Source organism: Mercenaria mercenaria, chromosome 14, assembly GCF_021730395.1.
Source record: "Mercenaria mercenaria strain notata chromosome 14, MADL_Memer_1, whole genome shotgun sequence".
In the NCBI taxonomy this organism is placed as follows: Eukaryota; Metazoa; Mollusca; class Bivalvia; order Venerida; family Veneridae; genus Mercenaria; species Mercenaria mercenaria.
Genome location: NC_069374.1, coordinates 50,788,514 through 50,815,545, shown reverse-complemented (window position 1 = coordinate 50,815,545; position 27,032 = coordinate 50,788,514). Strand labels below are relative to the sequence as shown.

At 33.1% G+C, this 27,032-nt stretch overlaps 1 protein-coding gene across 1 annotated transcript; it reads left to right on the top strand.

The window, feature by feature from the left end:
- The first annotated feature begins 10,899 nt into the window (after nt 1-10,899).
- LOC123526854 (G-protein coupled receptor dmsr-1-like) lies at nt 10,900-12,286 on the top strand. Its single transcript, XM_045306103.2, has one exon. The coding sequence runs from the start codon at nt 10,939-10,941 to the stop codon at nt 12,106-12,108; it is 1,170 nt and encodes a 389-aa protein (XP_045162038.2). The 5' UTR covers nt 10,900-10,938; the 3' UTR covers nt 12,109-12,286.
- The last annotated feature ends 14,746 nt before the right edge of the window (nt 12,287-27,032 follow it).

Below are 27,032 nucleotides of genomic sequence, written 5' to 3'. Positions count from 1 at the left end.
GTGTGCAACTACTATCAGAAAGAATAATTATGTTTTATTTCTTCTTGTTAGATTCAGTATGTTTCATCATTTTTCCTTAGTGACGGTAACCCTTTTATATGACAGGAATATTCTATATCAAGTAGTGACAGGTATGTTCTTGAAATGTAGTATGTTATCGACGTACAATTTGTATTGTAAAATACTAGATCACTTCTCAATAGGACAGAGTTTTACATCAGTCGTACACAGCATTTGATAACATAAAACTTATCTGTAAATCTTACAAATGCAGCAATTCAGTCACACTGCATAAGGCACCAAATAGTCTGTGTTCAGACCCTATGTCTTGTTCACAGGAGATAACTCATGAGGCTATTCATATTTTGTATAATTATGTCCCTTTTTTCTCAAAACATAGATAATCAGAAGCAAGACTGATGACGTCAGAATATGTAAAAGAATTATTTTTTCTACAAAAAGAGATTATCTAGTCGGTTGCCAGACTAGACATGGGAATGAGGGCATATATACGTTTTTGAAATGCTTGCATTTATATATGCATAACTTATCTGACCTCTGAAATGTGCACTTGTGTTTTGTTTTGGATTATATCAATAAGACAACCTCTCTATCAGTATGTAACGTTATTTACTTATGAAAGTGAATATATTAATTAAGCGTTACCTTATACTGCTTATACACTTCAGCAGATTTATAGTGATCATTAGTTCTTATCAGGTTATTACGTCAGAAAATTCTAAATCTAATTTTATTAAATCATATGTAGTGAATTTCAGAAGTTTGTTGGATAAAGTCATTGCAATTTAAAAAGAGAATATTAAATATGTATAAACAGGTCCTAAATAATCATTTATATGTTCATCAGATTACATTCGTCCAACATTTCTCAAAATAACCTCATAATATTGCAGTATAGACTTTAAAATCTTTAAAGCTTTTCTTTACGGTTGATACATGCATATGACCATTCCCACATAAGTACATCAAAAACTTTCTAATTATATAGATGAAGCAAGCACGTGCAAATATGACGATAACCTCTTCCAAAGGAGGTAACTAACGAAACCAATGTCACTATGCAACTTTCGCACCATTAGTTGTTGGATGCTCCTTCGGAATAGAACCACCAACGTTCAATCATCCAACTGGATGACTTCCTAACTTGAGCAATTCTATAACCTAAGTGAGTTTTGAACCCATGTTGGTGAGGAGGCAAGGTTTTCAAAGTCGTCATACGCGCTCTTTACAACCTGTACTCACTCGCTATTAAGTCTGGAGTTGAGAACAATTTTGTCGTGTGTAATAGGTTTTGGTACCTGTTCCGATCAATAAAATCAGTATTTTTTTACTAAGTTCTGAATTCAGATAATTCCCTGTTATCAATTCATGTTTTAAATCTCTCACTATGAAAATAATTCTGATGTTACCGTTATTACTCTGCTCATGCGTGAAATGGGTTCGATTATAGACTCAGACATTTTATTTTTTATTTTGCAGTAAGATAACAAAAAATAACACACATGAAATGTTTATAATAATTTTATAATACGACCTAACTTCAATCTTAAAGAAAGATCATTGTTTGCCAAAATTTGAGTCCAGCCACTTTAATTGTTGTATGTATTTGCGTACACAGCGCGATGTAAGATGTCATACTTTAAGCAGATTTGTTCCCATATTCAACAACAGCCTTAACTCGATGAATCGGCGGAATTCTGTTTTGTCAGCATCAGATTAATCTTAAAATCTGGATAGAAATGATTTTTTTAAGTTATATTTAAAACTGTAGTAGAATTTGATATAAAATTTTGATACATTCTTACCTTTACCGAAATAATCTGTAATACTGGTCATCGAAGATGCTAGCATACATACACATATTAGTTCGTCCGAGAAGCGTATAAGGTTACAAACAATAGAGTATGCCATCGACAGTTCCAGTTTGTGTCGATAAATTTCATCTATTGTTATTCTATTCGTACCAGTGTCAAGTACTCAAACAAAACGCTCAAGGTCTATTGTGATCGTATTTGACAGTCCCGATTGGACAGTCTGTTTTATGTAAACATTAATAATTGACAGCTTTGGATCCGTCCATAGAGATGCAAACGTATAATAAGTAAAATAATTGCCAATCTGTGAATGAAAACAATCTATGAAAAATACTTCTTTATTCCGGACATATATGAAACACGGGAACCACAGACATGGTTTAATACAATTAGTTGTTACAGCTAAGTGATATAATTGTATTTCATTACCTCTTAAATTCACGCTTATAGGATAAGTGTATCGCATCGTGATTTCAGAAAAATTACAAACATTGATACGACAACAATAGCTTTAGGCTTTTTTGTTTTATATAATTTTCTAACACGTTTGTGAAGTGAGTTGAATGAATATAAAAAGTGACATGTTTCTGCGCGTTCTTTATGGCGTATCTACTACAAGGTACGTTGTAAATAGTTCGTATATATTTTATTGTTCATTGTAATTGCCTTGTATTTGGTACATTCTTTATGATAAAATTAATTCTTTTTATACCCTGTAATCATATAATATGGCTTAATTACAAAAATAAGAACATTAACATAAATCATTTAATAGAACTTAATTAAAATATGCAAATAAAATTCTCATAGCTTCAAATGTTTTTGGATTTTATCAGAACAAAGATTACAAACAAGTATCTATTTGCACTGACTTGTAACGCGAACCATAAACTAAGGTCAAGCAGGTCTTAATCAGCCGTGTAAGACAAAGTTTAATGTGTTAAAAAGAGTAAAGTTTTTATCTTTCTTTTGATAATAAGGTAGTTTTGAACATTTTATAAAACGTGTGTTATGGCGTAATGTTATCTTTTATTTAGGACAATGCCTAGACTCAGCATACAGAAACGAAAATTAGTTTATGAATGAATAGCAACCCGGAGTTATTTTCTTAAAACGGCAAGTTACGTTGTATTCTTTTTAAGGATGAAATATAATATGAACGGGTTTGACACGTTAAATTATCTTACAATCAGCATGAAATGTGCGGTAACACAAGATCATAAACCCATACAATTCATTCCACTAAAATCAAAGACCATGTGTTAATTTATAATTCTCAGAAAATTCATTAAAAACTGCATTGTAAAAAAATCTATTTATGAAAATGTCATCAAAATTGTGATTTTCTCACAGAACCGAAATGCGAAAACTTAACTGAAGTTTTGTTTCATTGTTTGTGTGTATGGTCTACAGCTTGATCATTTAAAAATATAGAAATGGTATTTTTACTACATTAAATTGCACTCTCGGAGACAAGTTTAGCCAATATGCATTTAAAGAACCAGGTTAACTAATCTCTCTTTGGTCCTTTTTTAAAGCATTATAGTTATGAACATAGTGGTGGTTTATGGTCTTTACAATTTATTCTCAGGCTGTCAGACAGGGAATGGAAATAATGGTGTTGAAGGACAATCTTTTTCTTCCTGACAAACGCAACATTTGATTAGAAATGTGTCGGTGTGACTTACAACGCGTCTAAGATCTGTCTGATCATTTAAAGAACCGGTATCAAGTGTCTTGTTACAAGGCATAAACAGATATGTAATCCCTACTCTCGTATGTCTCTATTTATATATGAAATAAAAGCTTAATTTTCATCGATATATTTATTCCGAAAACCCAAAAAACTGAATACGTTAACCACGTGAATAAATAGCAGGTACTTAAAAGTACATTTATCATTTCGCTACGACATTCCGTGGGCCAGTTGGATGGCTTCCTCACAAGACGGATTCAACGCCCCGACGGAGGATCGAACCAACATCGGTGAGGGATGAGTCATTTTAAGTTATCACTTAGCACGCTCCCGTTGATATGCCTCAGTCGCTATCGAGTAAGATGCTTTAGCTTTTATTAACCCATACTTTTGTCTTGTTTGGGTTGATGTTTTTCAATTAGTTAACTCATACAAACATTGAGTAACTATACAGTTTCTTCAATAGAGGATATCAGAGTATATACTTATCGGGGAATTATAAAGTTGGTAATGTTTTTTTTTCTATTTAAATCAGGATTCTTTGGGAATGAGCATGTAAAGTTATCTACAAACTATAATTTTGTATTCATAAACGCAACAATTTTACTGATGAAAAACTAAAATGCTAAGACATTTCTAGAAAAAGAAAACAATAGGACTGTATGAAACAAAAATTCAAACTTGAAGCCAGCTTGTATAAAACTATTACTTATTCAGTCAGATGTAACGATTCGGTTTGAAAAGTTTTCAAGCTTAAAAAGGAGCAACGCAACATATAAGACAGATGTCGGTAATGCAAAAAAAAGTGGGAGAGAACCTCCCGTAGGACTTCCGACAATAAACACGGAAGAATAAAATGCTCACATGGAAGGCCCGACTATGCAGTCGTCCCGGGAAGTCATTTTTAGAGATATGTAAAAGGAAACGGCCATTTTATTTCTCTATGAGTCAAAAACTATTGTTAGATGTCAAGAGATCAAAGAAAAGACAAAGAAAAAAGGAAGCTGAATTTGCGAAAATTCACCAAATTTGTAAATTAAATCCGGATACTTCACTAAAGATTTTTTTTTTGGCAAAAGGAAAATTGAAAATTTCAATGAATGTAATCCAGTCCTACGGGCCGCTACTAATCAGTCTGACTCTAATTAGTTTGAAAATTTCAGTGACTATTATCCAAATTCTCTTCACCCATCGCTGGCTGACGCTAGTGTTGTTTAAAATGTAAGTAACTACATACTAATCCTGTGCAGACTCTGTATTCAGCTCGGTGCTTCTTCAGTGTCTTTAATCAATTTTTCTTAAGCCAACGCGGGCTGGTGCTAGTTGTTTTCAAAATTTCAAAAATGGTAAAAGGGGCTTGCATCAGGCAAGTGTAACAGTAAATTTAATGGCAACATCATTGACCTGGAATTATTGACAACTGAAAACATAGCCTTCCTAGTTTTTTTTCATCAAGCTTGTTCTTTTGTCTCAGAATAATTGTCGTCAATTATTCGGTACACTGAAAATAAAGAATTTTTAACATCAAACTAAAAGTTTTCGAATATGTTTAATTCGTGATTTATTTAATATCAGTTGCCACTTGTTCGACTTTGTTTTGAAGTAATCCAACACATTAGAGAAGACGTAGTGTGGCGGATCGGATTTCCTTCTGCTTTGAATTACTGCAGTGCTTCCAAATGATATAATGTGCGACTTAAAATCCATAGATATCAAATTGGACATAAAATCGATTTTTTCAATGATTATTTTGCTAAATCTGCTTTATTGAAGGCTATGTATATCGTTCCCTTTACATGTCTTTTGATGTCGCGAGAAAAATCAAATAATATTTATTTTTGGGATGGTTCATGCAAAATATTATTCTATGTCTTGCGAACACCTAGAATTTCTGCACGTGCCTTTTCAGTCTGCTCATTCTGTCTTTTATTTGATTTAAACGAGTAATTATAATCTGAAAAGTAGATCACTCGGAAGCACCGAGAATAATGTAAACAGTGAAAATTGTAGACTCGGTTTGATTGAGTCTATTCATGAGCAGTAATGATAAATGCAACACTGCCCACGCCCCCTAGCACCGGCTTAAGCAGTATTCGATCTTCAAATCTAAATGTGTTGAAATCAATGATCCCGAAGGACCAGAAAATATAACAACACTGAGATGAAGTCGGGGCGACTTTTTACGGCCGCCACACAGCACTTAACACCCGCTGTTGTGAAGTAAATATAATCTGAAAAGTAGATCCCTCGGAAGCACCGAGAACAATGCAAACAGTGAAAATTGCAGACTCGGTTTGATTGAGTTTGTTCATGAGCATAAGTTTCATTTTGAGACAAAAAGCAGCCCAAATTATGAACTAACTTAATGCTATCCCGTATAACCTGATAACGGATGCATATTACTAGTATTAAGCAAGACACAACAAATGGTACTGAGTAAATGCCTTATGAATTAAACCATAAGAATAGTAGATCTTAAACATGTACATAAACTCCACTAGGAGTCCATCCATTAGCATCATAAAGCACAAAGTCATTACTCAAAGACAAATCCCGAAGTTTCGTTGTTGACGGCTGTCCCTACTGCACTCTACCTGTTCTATCTGCAGTTCTTCATGGTTCAGCAATAGGTCCCTGTATTTACAAATACACACTTATTTCAATAATTATCAAATTAATAGAATGAACAAAATACACAGGGCTTTACTTTAAGTAAAAATCTCAGCTGGTCAAAGCACACAAATAACATAACTGCAAAAGAACTCACCCAGAGTCAGCAAGACAAATGTCAAAACTACAAACAGAAAGTCAAAGAAACAACATATAACACCTTTATGTCCAACAAAAACTCGAATGCAGCAATACCATCTGACATTCATCACAGAAAGTTGAACGAGCATAACTATCAGCAGACCGATACGTATTTAAATACTATAATCAAACAAGCAGTATCACCTTAAAGAACTTAACTAGTAATACCTTGAAAATCGCAGTTGCCCAAACTCTTTCATAATATTATATAAGATAAAATATTTTTTGTTGAAACTTATCATAATAATATCATACCCATAAGGATTTTAATATATTTGCCGAAAGGAATCTAAAATATTTGATTCCGCAATGTCACACTCAGTATGCAAACTCTTTAGTCCAATAACCATAGGTCTTTTGAATAACACCATTTCACTAAATAGAGGACCACATTCACCCTTATTTGATCTCCTAAGTATTACTAGTAAATACATGACAATATGAAGCCACTTTCTCGGATGCTCCTTTTTCTTGTTAAATGCAATCCGTGCTTGTATTATAAATGCAATAGAAAGGTATCATACGGTAGGTGGGCACATAATTTTGCAATCAACACTGAGATGGTCCTAAAAGTCCAACGGCGTACTTACATAATGATTACGATATAACAATATTAAGCCGCATACCCAGGTTTACAGTCTAAATGTTCATCGAAGTGCGTAATACCATTTTAAGGAAAAAATAGCAGGAATAGCATGGTAAAGTTTTGAAGGCGTATAATCCTCATAATAAAGACTCTGCAAGACTACTCAAGATGATTCACTTCAACAAAGGACAGCTCTAGTCATAAAAACATATATCGCTGAAAATTGGTCAAAACCGAATAAAAGGAAGAATGCAGTCTCATTGATCTAGTATTTAGTATTGAGGGTAGGCCAATATTCCGAGGCTAGCAACTATAGGCCTATATCGTTTATATGCACTGCCTTTTAAATGATGGAACATATTTTAGTTTCAAACATCACGTCCTACTTTGACAAAGATGATCGTTTCAGTCATATCCAATATTGTTTCAGTTCAGAGCTTATCTGTGAATCAAAACATAACTTTTACGCAAGTGATCTTCGAGAATCTACAGAATCCCAGCTAACTGACAGTCATCGTAACGCACTTTGCTATCGCTTTCGACAAGATTGACCACAATAAAATAATACATAAACTCCATTGGGAGTCAATGTTCAGCATCCAAGAGCACATAGTCATTACTCAAAGACTGATACTGAAGTGTCGTTGTTGACCTCTGTCCCGCGTGCACTCTATTCTCTCTGCATTTCCTCATGGTTCAGCAATAGGCCCCTGTCTCTTCCTGAGTTACCTTAACAATTTGCCGAATATATGTTTAAAGAAACAGTAGATCATTTGCATATAGAACCATTTTTTGTGTCATATGCGGAATTATCTCGATTCCCTAGAGGCATAGGAAAAGGACTTGTCAATGAAGTTTAACCCTGAAAATATGGAGAACAAGAGACTACATGAAAGAAATTTTTAAAAAAGGTAATTACAATTACACAGTTACAATGTCCTAATGAAATGTTATAAAAGTGCAATATATTAAAGTACTTTCGTTGTTAATCTGCAACAATCTTTCGATACTTGTAACCAGTCAAACCTAAAATCACATTTGCAAAATCAGCAGTTTCGATACGATACATAGTAGTATGAGATGATCTGTAAGGAAATGATTCGTGCACTGGTGAAACAATTATTCTTAACGTGAACAGCTGTTCAGGATTAAACTTTATTATGTGTTTTAGTATTGCAGTTTCACATATCAGTAAAGACATAATTATACAACAAACACTTCAATAAAGTTTAATGACGTCTTTGTTTTCATATTTAAGAAACAATGTAATACAGATAAGGTATGAGTGATATGAATTGCCTGCGGATAAAATATGTGCAACAAATGGAAATGTTATAATTATGTTTGAATATGAGATAGTTATTACTATGATAAAAAATACAGCAGCTGCATCAGCTATTAAAAGTGGTTAATTACATTGTTAACAAGTAATATTTACACTTTTCTTTTGTTTCGCAAGAATACGCAATCGCACGGAAATTCTATATCCTTTCCGCAGCCTTAACGTACTAAAACGTATTAGCGTCTGATGGCCCTTTCACGCTTCCGTAGAAACAACATTTATTACACGAAACTTATTTTGAAATTATTTCCGAAATGTCTAGGTCTGCAGCTCTCAAATACGTTACGGACCCCTGTGGGATTTCTGTTTATCCAGAGCTCAACTATTTTTTCATAGATTAAAAGCTGACATGCTGTACTAAAGCCCAGGTAATTTCAATTCGTAATAAAGTGCTGAAAATTGGCTCCCCGATAGCAAAAAAAAAAAAAAGAAAAAAAAAAGAAGTCCACGCGCATACATTTAGACGGGGTGACCCCTGCGCGTGACCCCTGACTATCTACGAATCAAAATGCGGCTTTCGTTTTCAAGTTTAGCATTTCTACTTTCATTTTATTTACTTCCGGAAATAGCTGAAGGTCGAGTGACATCATTTTCTGTGTTGTCAAAAATATACATGTGTCTGGCGAGATTGCATAAATATGTGCTGGCCGTCCAAAGGTTATCAGCATTACAAGTACACTACCTTTATTGATTACACCGTTACATAAACAGAGCCGAAAAGAATATTTCGACGCCCCAGAATAAGAAGGGCGTAAGTGTTAGTTACGCCCTTTTATGAATCATACATTTTTTGAAACTACACACCAAGGGGCATAATTCTGTAAAAAAAAAATTTTGTCACAAACTGCTGTGTTGACCAAAGTCACCAATAATAAAAGGGCGTAAGTGAAAAGTTTTTCAGAATCCCAGTAATAGAAGGGCGTATCTACACTTAATTGTTGTACCAGAAAAGTCCACTTACGCCCTTAGAATTAGAAGGGCGTATCTGTCATAGACAGTTTTTTTTCATTTTGCCGAAAACTATGATTTTCCACTTACGCCCTTCTAATTCTGGGGCGTCGAAAATTTTGATTACCGTATTATATGAAATAAGCAAATGATTACACTTTGTTTGTCCTTCTTAAAATTACCTTTTAAAAATGGTAACTGACACATTTGAGATTAATTCTTTATCTAAAACTAGAAGTAATAAAGTTATATTTCTATTGCGCAATATATATATGCGGAAAAACAAGAACTTTGTTTCTTGTAATTGTACTTGTGCATACTATGCCTATACTTCCGAGCTGGAGATCAGCGTTGGAAAGATTGGACAAACAGATGATATCAAATTGCCCTTGATGATTGGTCTACCATGTAATTTAATAGCATCAGTTCACTCTATTATGTTATGATTTTTATTTGATTTTTCGAGCTTTTTTTGGTTTCTCCAATAAATGATTTTATTTATGGGTACATTTTATCAATTATGCAAGGATGTTGTGTATGCAATAAATTGAGTGACAGCGGAATTTGTAATGCATTTTAAGAACGTAAAGCCTTTGCATAAAACATAAACTTGCTTGTGAAAGTTATTCATATACCATTAATATGTCTGGAAAATAAACAGAATTGAATTTATCAGACATTTTATTTGCATCTTTTTATAGAAAACTATTTGGAATCCAACTGTATGACTACATCACATGAAATTAATATACACCCAAAAAGGGTTACGAATCAGCAGCAGTAATTTGAAGTCAGCGATCGTAACCTATCGGTACATATAATAGTTAGTCTGAAATTTGCTTATTAGTATCTTATAGTAAATGTATGCCAGAATACTGAAATAAAAAAAATGAATGTATTAGTATGTTTAACAAACTATACATTCGTTTTGTGTTGCTGGTGTACGGTAACAGCAGTAAATGAGCCGAGCCATGGGAAAACCAACATAGTGGCTTTGCGACCAGCATGGATACAGACCAGCCTGCGCATCCGAGTAGTCAGGATCCATGCTGTTCGCTTTCAAAGCCTATTGCAATTAGAGATACTGTCAGCGAACAGCACGAATCCTGACCAGACTGCGCGGATGCGCAGGCTGGTTTGGATCCATGTTGGTCGCAGAGCCACTGTGTTTGTTTTCCCATGGCGCGGCTCAAATATTTTTTTCCGAAATAATGTTGAGACAAACTAAGTATTACATTTACCTTGAGAAAAAAACTGGAAACAAATTTATACACAAACTTTTCATTGCTATTTTTTGTAGGCTGGTTTCTATTTCAATTCCGCCCGTTTCCGTATATCGCATTATAATGTGTATTATATGTTCAATGGGAGACAAATGATCCTTTCTAAATGTATAACATTATTGATAGATTTATTTTTCAGATTGCACACAATATACGGATGTCGGAAGTCAATGGAATTATGAATTAATATTGGCCAAGCGTGCAACATTCAAGGAGGAACAATAAAACAAAGGTGTAATAGTTATAAACAGATTGTACCAATCTCGTACCGATCAGCGGATGAAATACAATTGTTATTTGAAATACAACTATTCAATGAATAGCTACAGAATGACGTCAAACAATTGCATGTGACCCTTTCCCTACAGACTTCCAATACGGTGGATTTCTCTGTAATCATGTGGCATATTGGTAGTGAATGAATTCTGCGTACAAAAATGAATGATACGGTTCTATTAAGCCCATACAAGAGTGAAGTATTGGAATCCTTTAGTATGTGGTATGGAAAAGTGCACGGGTATATTAGCATTGTGATATGTGCTATGGGAATTATTCTTAACATAATCAATATTGTTGTACTCACGCGTAAAACAATGCAAACACCAATTAACTCTATTCTTACATGGCTTGCTGTATTTGATATTGCTACAATGATATCATATGTTCCATTTGCATATCATTTTTATTGTCAGTATTCTACGCTTTATATTTCCTCTGACAAAAATAGCAAGCCGTGGATGATATTTTTACTGGTATACTTAAACTTTTCGGCGACTACGCATACAATATCAATTTGGCTTGCCGTAACGTTGGCGATCTTTAGACACAGGCATCTGAATTCACCAGCTAAAGGAAGTCTGACACGCATGCGCAGATTAATAAGAGCACGTGTAGCAGTTTGTGTCATTGTTTGTATATCAGTTTTGATAATGATTCCGAATTATTTAATTCACAGGTTAGAGAAGCTGAACTTAAGTGATAATAGTTCTCTATATGTATTTGAAGACTGGAATTTGGGGTCAAGACAAACGAACCACTTTATAACACTTGCTCTTATCATGTATAGTGTTCTTGCGAAACTTTTACCAAGTCTTCTGATAATTATATATGGTGGTTTGTTGCTGCAAACATTGCGTAAATCAATGAAAGTCAAACGGCGTTTATTCGAAGGTCGGGCTAGCCTTAGTTACCAAAGAAACAGAGGTCCAGCGAGGACAACAGTGATGCTACTGACTGTTATTGTACTGTTTCTTGTAACTGAGCTACCGCAAGGTGTCCTTATTGTTTGTTCCATATTTTTAGACAAATTCTTTGAACACATTTACATTCCATTAGGAGATATTATGGACATTTTAGCCCTTATAAACAATGCTATAAACTTTGTCCTATATTGCACCATGAGCCATCAGTTTAGAAGGACTTTTATTAAATTATTCTGTTCTTTTTCACTGCTTGATATACTATCAAGTACAAATTCACAATCTCCTAGCAAGGACAATGTTTCAAATAATATTTCCCTTTCAGATAAGAGTTTTGGCCAGGAACGTAATTCGTGCATTACTTTGTATACGAAGACGCACGTAACCAGAGAAGAGAGTATTCTGTAACAAACAACAACGAACAAAATCACTCAACGTGTATATAAAAATTGTGTACGATTCTCTGTTATATATGTTCAATTTAGACGGCTAATTTCGTGTGTGAAACGTCTGCTTACATTGACACAAGAACGAATATATGTAGCATTGTCCACCAGCTATATAAGCTGAATCTAGGAAACGTCAATGCAGGCGGCGTCAAGTGCTATAATGTGCTTTCTGGCTATGAAAAAACATATGAAAATGATATGTTTGTTGAAAGTGAGAATTACCTGTGCAATATAGTCGCTAAGTAGTTGTTTTCATTGTTATTCTCCCCGAAGCGGTCAACGTAATGTCACAATCTTGTCCATCCGTCCGTCCGAGTTCACATTTGCATACATACGTGGCTTTAGGAACGACAGGTAACCGTACTTTTTCTTTGAGGTCATTCATTCCGAAAGTTTTAATGTGTCTATTTTTCTTTTACATGACCTATAGGACAATATTGAGAACAAAAGAGTAGTCACATAAATACCGATTTGTGGAAACTTCCGTCCAACCCTCCGTGCGTCACACTTCTTGTCTGTAGGGTAACTTAAATTAATTGAAGTTTCCAAGTTGTAACTTTATACAATAATAAAGCTCCTTGAAGGAATTGAAAGAATGTGCAGTGATAAGGAACCATAACTACAGGTGATCCCATTATTGAATTATCTCTCTTTTTAAAACCCTTTTCGGGACATAAATGAAATACTATGTGAGTATTGATTTATTTATTTGTTTGTTTGTTTGTTTTGGATTTTACGCCATTTTTCTACATTATTTCAGTAATGTAACGGCGGGCAGTTTATCTAACTAGTGTTCCTGGATTTTGTACCAGTACAAACCTGTTTTCCACAAGTAACTGCAAACTTCCCCACATGAATATTGGATAGAAGACGAATGGTTTCAGAAACAATGTCTTTTATCAAATTGTCACGGAGAACATATGCCCTGTTATGTGATCGAACTCAATATCCCGTGATCCGCAGACCAACGCTCTTCTTATTGAGCTAAGCGGTCTGGTTGAGGTATTGATTTAGTACTTTACATATTGATAGAGGTCAGTGAGAGGGAGTGCAATAACAAAGATCCATAATTCTGGGTGGTCCGATTTTTGAATTATCTCCCTTTTTTGGATCCTTGCCTGGGGCATAACTTGAATGCTGTTGGAGGTTTTGACTTGATACTTAGCATGCTGATAGCGGTCATCGAAAAGGAGTGCAGTGATAAATAATCATAACTCTTAAGTTCATCCATTTTTGAATTATTACCCTTTGTTAAAACCTTGGCAACATAGAGTAATTCAATACAAACAATTACATATATGATATGTGTATGGACAGACTGAATTTTGAAATTAAAATAATTATGTATTATATGTCAATTCTGTTCAATCGGGTAATTTTCATGCAGCTAAATGTCAGATATAGCCAGTCAAATTGCATGTCCTATTTTTTCCAAAGACAATGCTCAATATATTTTTCAAAGATTTCTTTAATTATTAGATTATAGTTATAAACTACGTATACTTATTATATAATAAATGATTTAAAACAACTTAAAACTTATTAGAAATAACGAGAGAAGCCCATCGTGAAATACATTATTTGATATACAATTAGAACAAAACGATACAGTCTTTTTTATTCAGTATGACTCTTTATCTATTTTGCTTTTAAGGTCAAGAGGAAATTTATCTTTACGACTGCTAAAGAGCAAAAATATAGTTCTTCATACATGAAAAAAAAAATGCAAATTCAATAATCAAAAATGTTTCAACAAGGTATAGTACGGGTTGTTTTGAAAAATTGCAGCCTTTACTTGGCTATATTTTTCTGTTAGCATGAAGACTTTTTAATACTGGTAAAAAAGTAAACGTAAATAGTTTTCATGAGCATAGAGTATCGATGAAAATTGCTTTACAACTAATAAAAAAACCTTTTTACTAACATACTATCCTTTGTTGAAACATTCTTCTGATCCTAACTAATACAGTCTGTAGTCCAGCACATTAAATTTCAGTGTTATATTACTGTACCAGTCTTTGCTTACGCAACATGAACACTTTTATAATTTATACTGAACCACCGATGAAATAGAACTTAAATCTATTATTTTAGATTCCTAAAATTGTATTTTATTACCTTATTGCTTTTGCTGCCATGATAGTTATTACTGGCATAAAATATTAAGCTGTATAACAAATGTCCTTATGCAGATAGCGTCGTAAAACATTTTACAGACGTCGGGAATTGTAAGGGAAACGGTGCATTTGAATAAAATTGCATAATATTCTATATTCACTGTAATATTGAAAAAAAAATGAGAGACACTCCAAATTTCTAAATATGATCTTTACTTTAATTGTAAATTTGTTATTTTCTATTTTTTAGCCCAGACGCTATTATTGTCTTCTCACAACAAGTAAGTTTCAACTATCTATACTTAAAAACCATCATACTATGGCAATACCTATCTGTTAAATTTCGACTTCGTTCTGGAAAACATAAACAATTATATAAAAGGTAAGGGTAGATATCCCGGAAGCATAGGACGCCAAGGCCAAATCAAATGATTTTTATGTATTTCGAAAAACGGTTAAAATACCTGTCTCCTTAGCCCTTACCATGCTAGACACGATCGGTTCTACTTTTGCGACCAGTGTAGATCATGATCAGCCTAAACATCTCTGCAGTCTGATCATGATCTGCACTGTTCGCTACTATTTATGTTCTAAAAACAGTACCTGTTAGTAGGACCTGTTTCTTATCCACAGCACCGAGAAGCATGTTATTTGGAGTCGGCGAACATTTGCAACCAGCTACATTAACTGCTCGGTGACATTTACCACCCAATAACATTTTACTACTGACTGACATTTACTTATCAGTGATATATATTGCCCGGCTACATTTTCCATCTGGCAACTCTTGTTACCCGGCTATATTTGAGTACCCGGTCATCCATACTATTCATACTGCCTGGCTACATTTAACACACACCGGCCGACGTAAACCTTCTATACCTTTCCCTCAATAAATTGAATCAACTCGCATTTAACGTTGATTGTTTGAGTAAACATTTGCCTGATTCGTGTTCTATCCCTGGTACAGAAACCTCTTGAGTGTTTCGTTCTTCTTATTAAGTGTAAATATTGGAACACTTTTATAGTAAGCCTTTATCGTTAATCAGAGAAAGGTCGTAAATTATTTATCTACTGTAAATCTTATTTTCATTACATTTTTTGTCTGATATACTTTGCTAACCAATAAATTCCAATAGGATACATTGTGAGTAAACATGTAATGTCTAGACAATGAAATAAATTATCACTGTTTTCATATTTCTATCGTTATTATGGTTCTTCCATTGTAATGTATGAACACTTCTTTCAGTCCTTCTTGTTACAAGAAATCATTCGTCAAGACGAAACGTAACTTCAAATGACTCACAGGGCATAAACAGTGGAACAGACAATAATTTCGTATATCTTTATCTATGTTGATAAATATTGACGAAATAAAAGGATATACTGTTGCGATGTAATACCAGTTACAAAATATGTTTAGTTTTGCTTTGAAATATTTCAAATTTCTCAGACATAAATAAGTACACACGTAAACAAATAGCAGACACGTAAGAGCTCGTTTCACTGTTCTTATTATTTCATGACACACTAACACATATAAAGATTTTCTTTCCGTACTTTTCACATTTTACTTTGCTTTTACTGCTTACAGCGGAAAAAGTAAAAAACAACATGTTGCATAGTTTCCCGGTATTATGTGGAGTTTGGAGGGGGAGAGAAATTGGAGAAGCGATATCAAATGTCACACCGACACAATCATAGGTCATTAAGCGACATGTCAGCTTTTGATGGATGCATTCGATACGATTTGGCACCTAAGTAGCACCACCGGCTTTCGGTAATCCAGCTGAATGTCTTCCTAATACAAAGCTCGAACCTTTATTGATGAGGGACAAGTGCTTTTAATCAAGGACCTTAACCATTCACCTATCTTTTGTAAAAATTGCTCACTTATGGGCGAATATCACAACCGTGTAAGATTACTATATGCATTTTAGCTAGATAATTGATTTCACTAAGATTATAAACAGTTCTCAAACAATGCTCCAATACGACAAAGTCTACACATGATCTGCATTGATAATTGGTAAGCCTCACGTTCATTATATATCATTTGATTTGACCTAACAGAAATTTAACCCAAGCGTATCATTAATGGTGCAGACTTTCGACCAATATAGTAAAATAAAGGCTTCCAAAGAATCAAACCAAATTGAATATAGATATAAATGTAATGGCATTGACTTGGCTTTTTTGATAACTTATAAAAAGCCCTCCAAGGTCTGTTCAACAAGTTTGTTATTTGTTCTAGAAAAATACCACTTCAGTTATATGGTACACCAAGATAAAATATCTTTTTGACATTAAAACTTTGGGATATTTTTCGTTAAGTTTAGGTATAATCCAGATCATTAGGTCAGACATAGAGGGGCAAGCAGAATCCCTGTTTGCTTTAAATCCCATAGAAAACAAATTGGATATGTATATACATATATATTGGTTATATACATAGTTGCATGTCCATGTTGTCCTGAGTCTAATGTGACAAGAGGTAGCAACTTTCTTAATTTCTCCAAAAAATTGTTGTTAGTGCGAGAAAAAATAATGAATGGTCTAGCTGTGAGATTGTTCTTGCCAAATGTGGAACAATATTTCACAAATACCTGGTGCTTCTTCGAGTGCCTTTCTAAGTCTGATATTTAAAAACGAGTTAAATGTCCGTGTTAGAAAACTATTTTGAAGCAAGATCCTGTCCCATATTGCTTACAAATGACTGGCTAATAATTGATGTATATTTTATTATATAAAGCAATACAGAGCAGAAGGTACTGATAAGAAAGCCTTATAAATTAAACATAAAGCATCGTTAATCTTATTAATTGGCGTATAAAATGCAAGGCAGTACAATATGTACTAAAGGTAAATGTTCTACTATAATACAGTATGTCTAGGTATTCCGAATCTAAAGCAGTTCCGAATCACTTCATTTTTTTTTCTTCACATATTGCCAATAAAATGTAAATGTTTTGTCAGTTGAATGTCCCTTAGTAACACGAATAATACCACAAACTTTTGAGAAGTTGCGTGTTATATTGTTTTTGCAGGGGAGATAAATGTTGTAAAAAGTGATTCGGAACTACTTGACTGATTACGTTTGGAATGACTCATATAAAATTGAAGCTTCTTATTTCAATAACTTTTTGCAGATGGAAATAAACATCATGGCTATGTTTGAAATGTTTATTGCGTATTTTCATAATTCTGTATATTTTTCTTTAAATGGCAATTATTTGCACATTTCGACGAAATTCAGTATGTACCCTGTGACCAAACTAGTAATCCCAGAATGAAATTAATCTTTTATTTTCATCTTGCCATATGAACACTAAACCCCAAAGGACACAATTCTGTTTGACATATTGAACGTTTTCTGTTAGGTGATTCGGAACTGCTATACACACTGTATTTTGATACCGGTGATATGCCAAGTGCAAATACAGCTGTTTCGATTGTTTCTATATGATATGGTAATATGAGCTGATCCGTATAGAAATTATAGGTGCATTGGTAAGACAATTATTCTTAGCTTGTGCAGCTGTTCAGGATTAAACTTTATTACTTCGATCATTGTTGCTGTATGATATTTACAACAGACACTTCAGTAAAGTTGCATTACGTCTTGTTTTCATATCACAGAAAGAAAGACAATTCGTGTAAAGTACGAGTGAAATCCGTGTGAGTTGCCTGTGGAAACAAATTGTAAAAAATTGTTATTATGTTTGAATATTAGGTAGTTATTCAAGAAATTCAACAAATGGAAATGTTATAATTATGTTTGAATATGAAATAGTTATTACTATGAGAGAAATACAGCACCTGTATCAGCTATTAAAGGTGGTTAATTACATTGTTAACAAGTAAATAAAACATTTACACTTATTTTTGGTTCAATGATTGCTTAATACACCTTCATGATTTTCTCTGGACGTATTTATCCTAGTTGCCATACATAGCTGTTTAAAATAGAATAATTATATGTAAAAATGATGATTGACATACTTTGTCTAACGAATGACTACTGTATACATTTTAAATAGTTTCATGGACAAATATAAACTTAGCCTACATTCTTTAGAAAAGAAAATTTCTAAAGCTATACCATTACTGTCCCTTTCATATCTTTGGTTCTCCAATTACCATATGATATTAGCTTGTAGTTAATGAATTTTTAATACATCTGCGGTTTTAAAACTTCTCTTTCAGATCAAATTGTTGAAAAATCCCATAAAATAAGTTACATATTTCAAAAAAACATATTACAAAAAAACATATTACTATTTAACATCTGAATCAGTGTTGCTTTTCTTTCCGTTCCTTAAATAAATATCTAACAAAGTATACAAAAAAATTAAAATTCATTATAATCGCTTCAATGTGATTGACCACCTTTAACACTTATTGAGTATTTCATTTACAAGAACTTAAAATATAAGACACTGAGACACGCAATTACATAATTTAATTCTTTATTCATAAACTGAAGAAAGCATCTCACACTTTTTGTAACTATTTAGTCGAAATGTTATCAAACACAAATTTAAGCATTATGGTTTCTACAACATTCGTCATTGTATAACCATTCAGATGAAATTCTTTACAGTCATTATGTAGACCAAATAAACTGTCACTGCTGGAGCTAATGTCAAGGTCATTAAATGGTTGTTAATATATGATGAATATTCTTTAAGAGTGTTTAAAGCTGGTGCACCAGTAAGTCATTTGGAAACTTCCGTTGGATAAAGTATACTTCGTATGCGACTTCGGCAGTCTCCGGTATGCGACATCGGCAGTCTCCGTATGCGACTTCGGCAGTCTCCGGAAAACCGGCTGCCCGTACGAGCCACAAACAGTATATAATCGCAAGCAAACTACCAGTTACATTTATGGGGATGGACAACTACCAACAATTAAGTTCAGTCTGATAATGTTAGAGCCAAACGTATACTTGCCCATGGCAACATAACTTATCATCCCAGCAATGACATCAGAAAATATTTGCACTGCTTGGCTTCCTAAATTTACATAGAATAAGTTTTCTATTTAAAACTGGAAGCTACGGAGTTATATTTGGATCCCGCAGTCTAAATTAAGTGTTTATATTACATAAATAGTTTTACAAAGGCCATTAAATTGATAAATTCTACTTAAGGTATTAGGCCCCTAATAGTAATGTTTAAAAAATGGCATTTGCTTGGTATATTCTTACAGTTGACCGTGCTTCGCACTTTGTTGCAAATTTTTAAAAACTTTTACCGTGCCGTTTTTTTTATAAATTTTGTGTAATTTATGGTATTTCCTCAAGCTCAAGTAGAAACAAATTTCAAAGCGGCGGCCTTTATCAAAACGTTTGCAGAGACTCATTATACCATTATTTTTTTATGAAAGTATCATCAACCTATTGGTAAACAATTATAAAACTAAAAAATAAAAGTGTCAGTATCATTTTTTCTAGGGTGCCTCAAGTAAACGGATTTAATGAGACAGAATTATATCTCCAACATTTAAAACTTAAGGTTGAATCCTGCGTGTCTGTTTTGAATTTTGCTCACTTCATTCAAAAATAACTGTGGGGCAGAAGTAAAACTTATCTACATTTTTTTCCACAATATGTAATCTAAAGAATGAAGGCAAAACAGAGAACTTTTACCGCACGTAACTCAGTATTTTTAAAGATGTCTCACTCTACCCCTTCTATTTTAGAGGTAAATTCACTTTGAACAGCAAGAAATCGCTTATCAAACGAATATTTTCCATTTTTTCCCCCAATAAATCGATAACAACTCTTGAAAGAAGTAAAAACTTACTAGAAAAGAAAAGAAAAATAAAGAAAAAAATTTGGTCCCAGTGGGGTTTGAACCTACGCCCCCCCCCCCCCCCCCCCCAAAAAAAAAAAAAAATTACAGTCAAAGTAGGTTTATGGTAGAAATTGAATACTCTTCAAAAACGAGATACTCTATTATGGGCCTAATACCTTAAAGGTACCTCAGTCATTTATCCGAAGTGTTCGAAGTGTTCGGATTACGCAACTACGACCCGAAGTTTTTATCATCAATTTAAACCTTTTCGTGTAGTATAGACGATTATTTATCTTGTGAACCGAGTACATCTGCCAGTGGAAATTACATTATGGAGGTGTTTAATATGTTCTTAATTTCCGCCTTTACTTAGAAGACCGTATATTATCATTAAGTAGCGGCTATATCAAGTAATATTCAATAAAATACATTCGGGAAGGTCATTACAAAAGCTGTTACGACAAGTCTTTCATGAATAATACCGGTTCTTATTATAGAACTACATTTTGTACCGTAAATATTTATGTTCAATAAAATACATTCCGGGAGATCACTTCTAAAGCTCTTAGGACATATTTTTCATAAACAATACCGGTCATCAAGTTGAAACGATCGTAAACACTTCTGATTGCAGCCAATGTACTCCAAATTGACTAATAAATGCAAATTGATAATACTGATATTATTCTATGCAGCATTTTGGCAAAGTTTAGATTATCTCATTTCTCAAAGTGTATTTTAATAAGCTCTTCAAACTGCACGCTATTGACTATTTATCAATAACTAAAACGAGTTCCACATTATTTCGTAGTTTGTAGTCCTTATTCAGATAAACGTTCGTGGAATTGAAGGGCCAAGAAACACGATAAGCCATTTTAAACTTACTATTTATTTATGTTTTCTTGTTTGTAAATGAAATTGTGGTAGTAGAATATGAACATCTGACAAGAGTTATGTCAACATTTTTCTACACATTCCTTCAAATATATTTGGCATGAAAAAGTTGGGATGGCCAAAACATATAAGCATAACTCAAGAAAATCGGAAAATACTCCAGACTCCCTACAATATGTTCATGACCACTGACAAATGTTTTATATTGAGCCGTGCCATGAGAAAACCAACATTATAGTGGTTTGCGACCAGCATGGATCCAGACCAGCCTGCGCATCCGCGCAGTCTGGTCAGGATCCATGCTGTTCGCTAACAGTTTCTCTAATTGCAATAGGCTTTGAAAGCGAACAGCATAGATCCTGGCCAGACTGCGCGGATGCGCAGGCTGGTCTGGATCCATGCTGGTCGCAAACCCACTATGTTGGTTTTGTCATGGCACGGCTCATTTGATTTTGATTGGAATTGTACATGTAATACGAATTAATATTAGACATATTTGTGCGGCAAACATTAATAATAGAATGACCAGTCCGTGACATAATATAAGTATGAATAAGTGGGAAAATGTCTCTCCACAATATGAGCACGTTCGTTTTCATATAATGTTGAAAATTAATACTAGGTTTCATTTGCATAAGACAGAACATTTAGAATATCTGAGTGTACAAGAATGTGTGTCGGGCGGATGGATGGACATGCACTTCCAAAACTATACTTTTGTGGGTATTCCTTGCATGGGCACAAAACATTTGTGGAATGTTAAGAATGTTGGAGAAGTAGAATTATGTGAATAAACAAATTATGAACAATGGAAATTTATTATAGTAATATTGATAAACAGATCGAAACTTAAATAGATTTTGACATAAATTCATTGCATATGCATATAGTTGTTTAGATGTAAACAGTCTGTATAGATCTTTATCAATATCAACCGATTCTTATTAGGTATTATTATTATTTCTTATTAGGTATCTCCCTTTTTTCTTTCATTGTTTTTCTTTTATGAGGAAAAAATCTAAAGATTCGTTGAAACATTGAAACTGCTAGTCATTTTAATACAACGATTAGTCATTTCATTCGTAGAAATGTTTTATGTCAATTCTGTACAAAGCTGATACAATGAGAAATATGACTCTCATTTCAAAAATGCGGAACACAATTACTTTGTTTCTTGGAAGTTTTAGTTGTTCATGCTGCGCTAATTATACGCTTCAGAGCTGGACACTAGTTTTGGAAACATTGGACAAACAAATGCATTAAAAATTCCATTGGTGTTAGGTGTACCACATTCGTAGATAACACTACCCTATTATGTTATCGTTTTTGTTGATTCTTTACATAAGTGCTTTATACCAAGCTTTTCTGCTTTCTTCATTAACTAATGTAATTTATGGATACATATCAGTGTTGTGTATGCAGTATATCGAGTGACAGCGGATCTTAAATTGCACTTTGAGAGCGTAAATCTTTTGCATAAAACATGTTCTTTCTAGTGAATGTTATTTATATACCATTAATATGTCTGGGAAATAAACAGAATTGAATTGATCGGACATTTGATTTCCATAGCAAAATCATTTACAATCAAGCTGTATGACTTCTTCACATGAAATAAATATACATCCTAAAAATGTTTATGAACCAGCAGTAGTAATCTGAAGTCAGCGAATGAAACCAATAAGCCACGTAGGAGTTAGCAAGAATTTATGTATTAGTATCATATGTACATTTATACCAGAATACTGAAATAAACATATAAATCATTAAATGGTTCAGCAGATAATACTTTTGTTTTATGTTGTTGATATTTCGGTATTAGCGAATAAATTATTCCCGAAATAATGTTTAGACACGCTGAGGTCTACCTTATAACTTAAGAGGATTTGGAAACAAACTTGAATACCAGTTTTGTTGGTTGGTGTCTCTTTTAAATTCTTTCGTTTCCGTATATTGTATTTCAATGTGTAAAAGGAAAGCAAAAGTGATTTGAAATATTCTAGTATTCAGGGTAAATAATGTCCGTCTTTTCTTTAACAGAGTTCCATTTCGGTAAATAAAAGGTTTTCTATATTATCATGTGGCACATTGGTAGTGAGTAAACTCTGCGTATAAAAAATTGATAATACGAGTCCAATCGTCACCTTGAAAAACAGGATCAGGTACGCATTAAACAACTGCGAAAAACATTATTTCAATACGTTCTTCGGGGGAAAAAATGAAAAAAAAAAAACAACAAGAAACACTAAATTACCACTTCCACGATATCACTGACACATTCCTGAATTGTAATTGTTCCGTCATCAAAGTTGTTTTATGTAAAATTTGTACTTTAATGCATCCATATGTACTCTAATGTAATTCATTAAATAAATAGCTTTGTATTAACATAAAAGCAATTTTTACAACTTGGTACTTTACAACAATACACTCAGTTCCAAAAGAAAGTGTGCACTTAGTTTTCTGTTATTTTTTCTCGGTTATTTTCACGAAAACTTATAATGTTTGGTACCAAAACTTAAATCAGTTCGTAAACAAATTGGTGTGCATTTTAGATTTTGAGTTGCAGTCGCTTTAAGTGGTTGCTTTTAATCGAAATAGGACAGGTGTTTAAAATATTGAAACTTAAAAAGGCACACTTTCTTTTGGAACTGAGTATATTTTGACGAAGGAAGTGTCAAATTAGGAATTAATAATGTGATTTCAATGACATTTTCATCAAATAACGGCTTTAGCGCTAATTTCCAGTTTATTCTTCCAATAAAATGCATCTGATATAAGACACTTGTAGCTACATGTACCTTGATAGATAACTAACCTCATGTTCTAAAAACAGAACACTTAGTGGTTTCGAATCCACAGCGTTGAAGTTGTTTGAAGTCGGTTTATGAACCATCGATATTAACCACGCCTCAACGTTAACTACCCGGTAACATATTACTACCCGGTGACATATATTGCCTGTCGATTTTTACCTCCCGGCGGTATACACTACCCGACGACATATTCTCCACGACGGCATACACTACCCGACGACATTAACCATCCGACAACAATTACTTCACAGCGACATATAGTGCCCGGTGACATCTAACTCCGGTCGACGTATACTCTCTTTATAATTGTCTGTAATAAGTTGTATCAACATGTATTTTAACGAAGTTTATTTAAGTAAACATTTGCCCATAACTGACTTGTATGCTATTCCTGGCATCGAAACAGCTATTTCGTTCTTCTTACTACGTATAGATAATGGAAAACTTTTATAGTAAAGCGTTATCGTTAATTAAAGAAAGGTCGTAAATAAGTTTTGTAATTGAAATGTTATTTTTATAACATATTCTGTCTGATATTGTTTACGATCAAATGAATAACGATACGCTTCATCATGACAGAACGTTTAATATCCAGCCAACGAAATAAATTGTCATTGTTTTCATATTTCTATCGTAATTATGGACATTCCATTGTATTGCATAAACATTACTTTCTTTCCATCTTGTTACAGAAAACATTTGTCTCATTTACTACATGAAAATAAGATAAATGAAAATTTGTAATAAGAATTACAATGACAGATAAACTGAACAAAAAAGACGAATAATTAACTTCAAATTCTCCAAGAGAAAATTCAAGCAGACAATCAGACTTTACTTTTAATTTTGATTTGCAATTTAGTTTAGATTATTATGCATTTAAATATCTAATGTTTCACAACTAATTCTTCTGGTATATTAAATTACATTACATTTACTTTACCGTTAAATGGAAATATAATTAAGTTTATAATGTAGCACTCTCTGTAGAAGTTTAATTATATGCATTTATGTGCTGTCATTACTAGCGTTCCTCCTTGCATTAATTAACGCATTAAGTAAATGCAAATAACTAAGTAATGTATGTCATAAATAAATAAAAAGAGGAACGCAAGTAATGACAGCTCATGAATCCACATAATTAAATTTCTACAGTCACAGAGTAAATGTTAAATAGAAATATCATTCACTCATGTGAACATCTGATGCAATATTTTCTCAGTACAGTATAAAATCTGATATTCACGAAATAAATGTATGACAACTTTACATTACGGCGAACAATTCCTTTTTATTTATTGTCTTTTGAATGTTTTTTGTACAAATTAACATATATATTTTGAACTAAAATAGCTTTTAACAAAGCTATATCACTGAGCAGTTTATATAAATCCCATTCGGATTTCATTTATTCTGTTTTACTTCATATAAATAATTGTCATCATTTAACTTCAAAATTCATACTCTTCCAACAAATACATTTCAGAATCACCACAAGCGAAACAATGTTTAGATTACCTGCTTAAAAGACTATCCCAGTTTTAAGCACTTAATCAAAACAACTAAAAACTTCTAATTTCTATTTACCATTCAAAAAATACCAATTAGAACCAGGCATCACATGAAAAATAAAGTAAAATCTTTTTAACAAGTTTCAAGTTTTATTAAAGCAAATCGACAATACAATTGCCTTTGGCCAAATACAATCATATACAATTACATACAATGAAAATGGCAACACATTCAACATATACTAAAATACAAACAGTCTGCAAAATAACAATTAAGGAACAGTTTGTAAAGTATCAAGGATATCAGTTCGTAACGAAAAAGCATGTTTTACATATTTACATAATCTAAGCAATTTACATTTATTTTCTGAGGACATGGTATTAACAAATTTGTTCATAGATGGCCATGACATATGGCCCAAGTAGTTATTGCGTATATCAGTATATTTATTACAACAAAGTAAGAAGTGATACTCTGATTCAACAACTCTATTATTGCATATTCTACAGTGTCTGTTTTCTCTATTTACACCGGCATATCGCCCAAGTTCAATTTCCAAGGAATGTGAACATAGTCTAAAACATGTTAAACTCTTGCGAAGTTTGTCATCTGACACTAAGTCTAAATATGTTTCATATTTGAATGTACATTTATACTTTCTATAATACTCTAATTTGGACATAGTATTTATACTTACTGACCAATCTTGAATATATTGATCATACACTCGTCTCTTTAGAATTGGCATATAATTTGTACTGGGATTAAAATTATTTAAAATATACGTAAAACCAAGTTTATCAATAGAAATATTCATACATCGTGCCCAAGAGTTTACAATATTTTTCCTCTCTAGATCATTGAACATAGCATATATAGGAGAAACAATGTTTTTCTTGATTTTTAACATATAATTTAATGATCGGAGTTTACTTAAAACAGATAAAGGAAATCGACCTAGCTCGCCATATACAGCAACATTTGGGGTCTGTTTGCGAACCCCTAATACATGTTTACAGAATTTAATATGAAGCTTGTCGATTTCTTTATAATCGTAAGTTCCCCAAACTTCAGATCCATATAATAATATAGGAGCAACCATAGAGTCAAACATATGCAACTTTGTTTTAACATCTAACTTTACTCTATCAAAAATAGTAAGCAGACTATGATATGCCCGCAGAGCTTGTTCAGATAGAGCTTTGACTGCTTTAGACAAGGTTCCAGTGTAAGTAAATTTTATTCCAAGATATGTGAAGTCCTGTACTCTTTCTATATGTTCATCATCAATAAAAATGTTTGGAAGAATACGAGTTTTGCGTTTCTCAAATACACATAATTTTGTTTTTGCAATATTGATTGTCAATCCCCATTTACAAGAATATTGATAAAGGCTATCAACTTGTGCCTGTAGACTTACAGGGTCAGTAGTAAACAATACAATATCGTCGGCAAATAACATTATGTACATGGACAATAGATTGAGATCATTATCAGTTAAGTTATTAAAATCAACAGAATTGACGACATCATTGATGAATAAAATAAATAAAAGCGGTGAAAGTGGTTCTCCTTGTTTAACACCAAGTGAAACATCAAAGAAATCTGTCATTGACATATCTGCAGATATTTTTACACATGAGCTAACATTTGCATAAATAGATTTTACCATGGTAACCAATTTACAACTGATACCAGATTCAACAAGTTTCACCCAAAGAGCATCGTGTATTACAGTGTCAA

What these genes read in the sequence shown, in the direction of transcription:
- LOC123526854 (XM_045306103.2), top strand. Translation starts at nt 10,939, where the DNA reads ATGAATGATACGGTTCTATTAAGCCCATACAAGAGTGAAGTATTGGAA.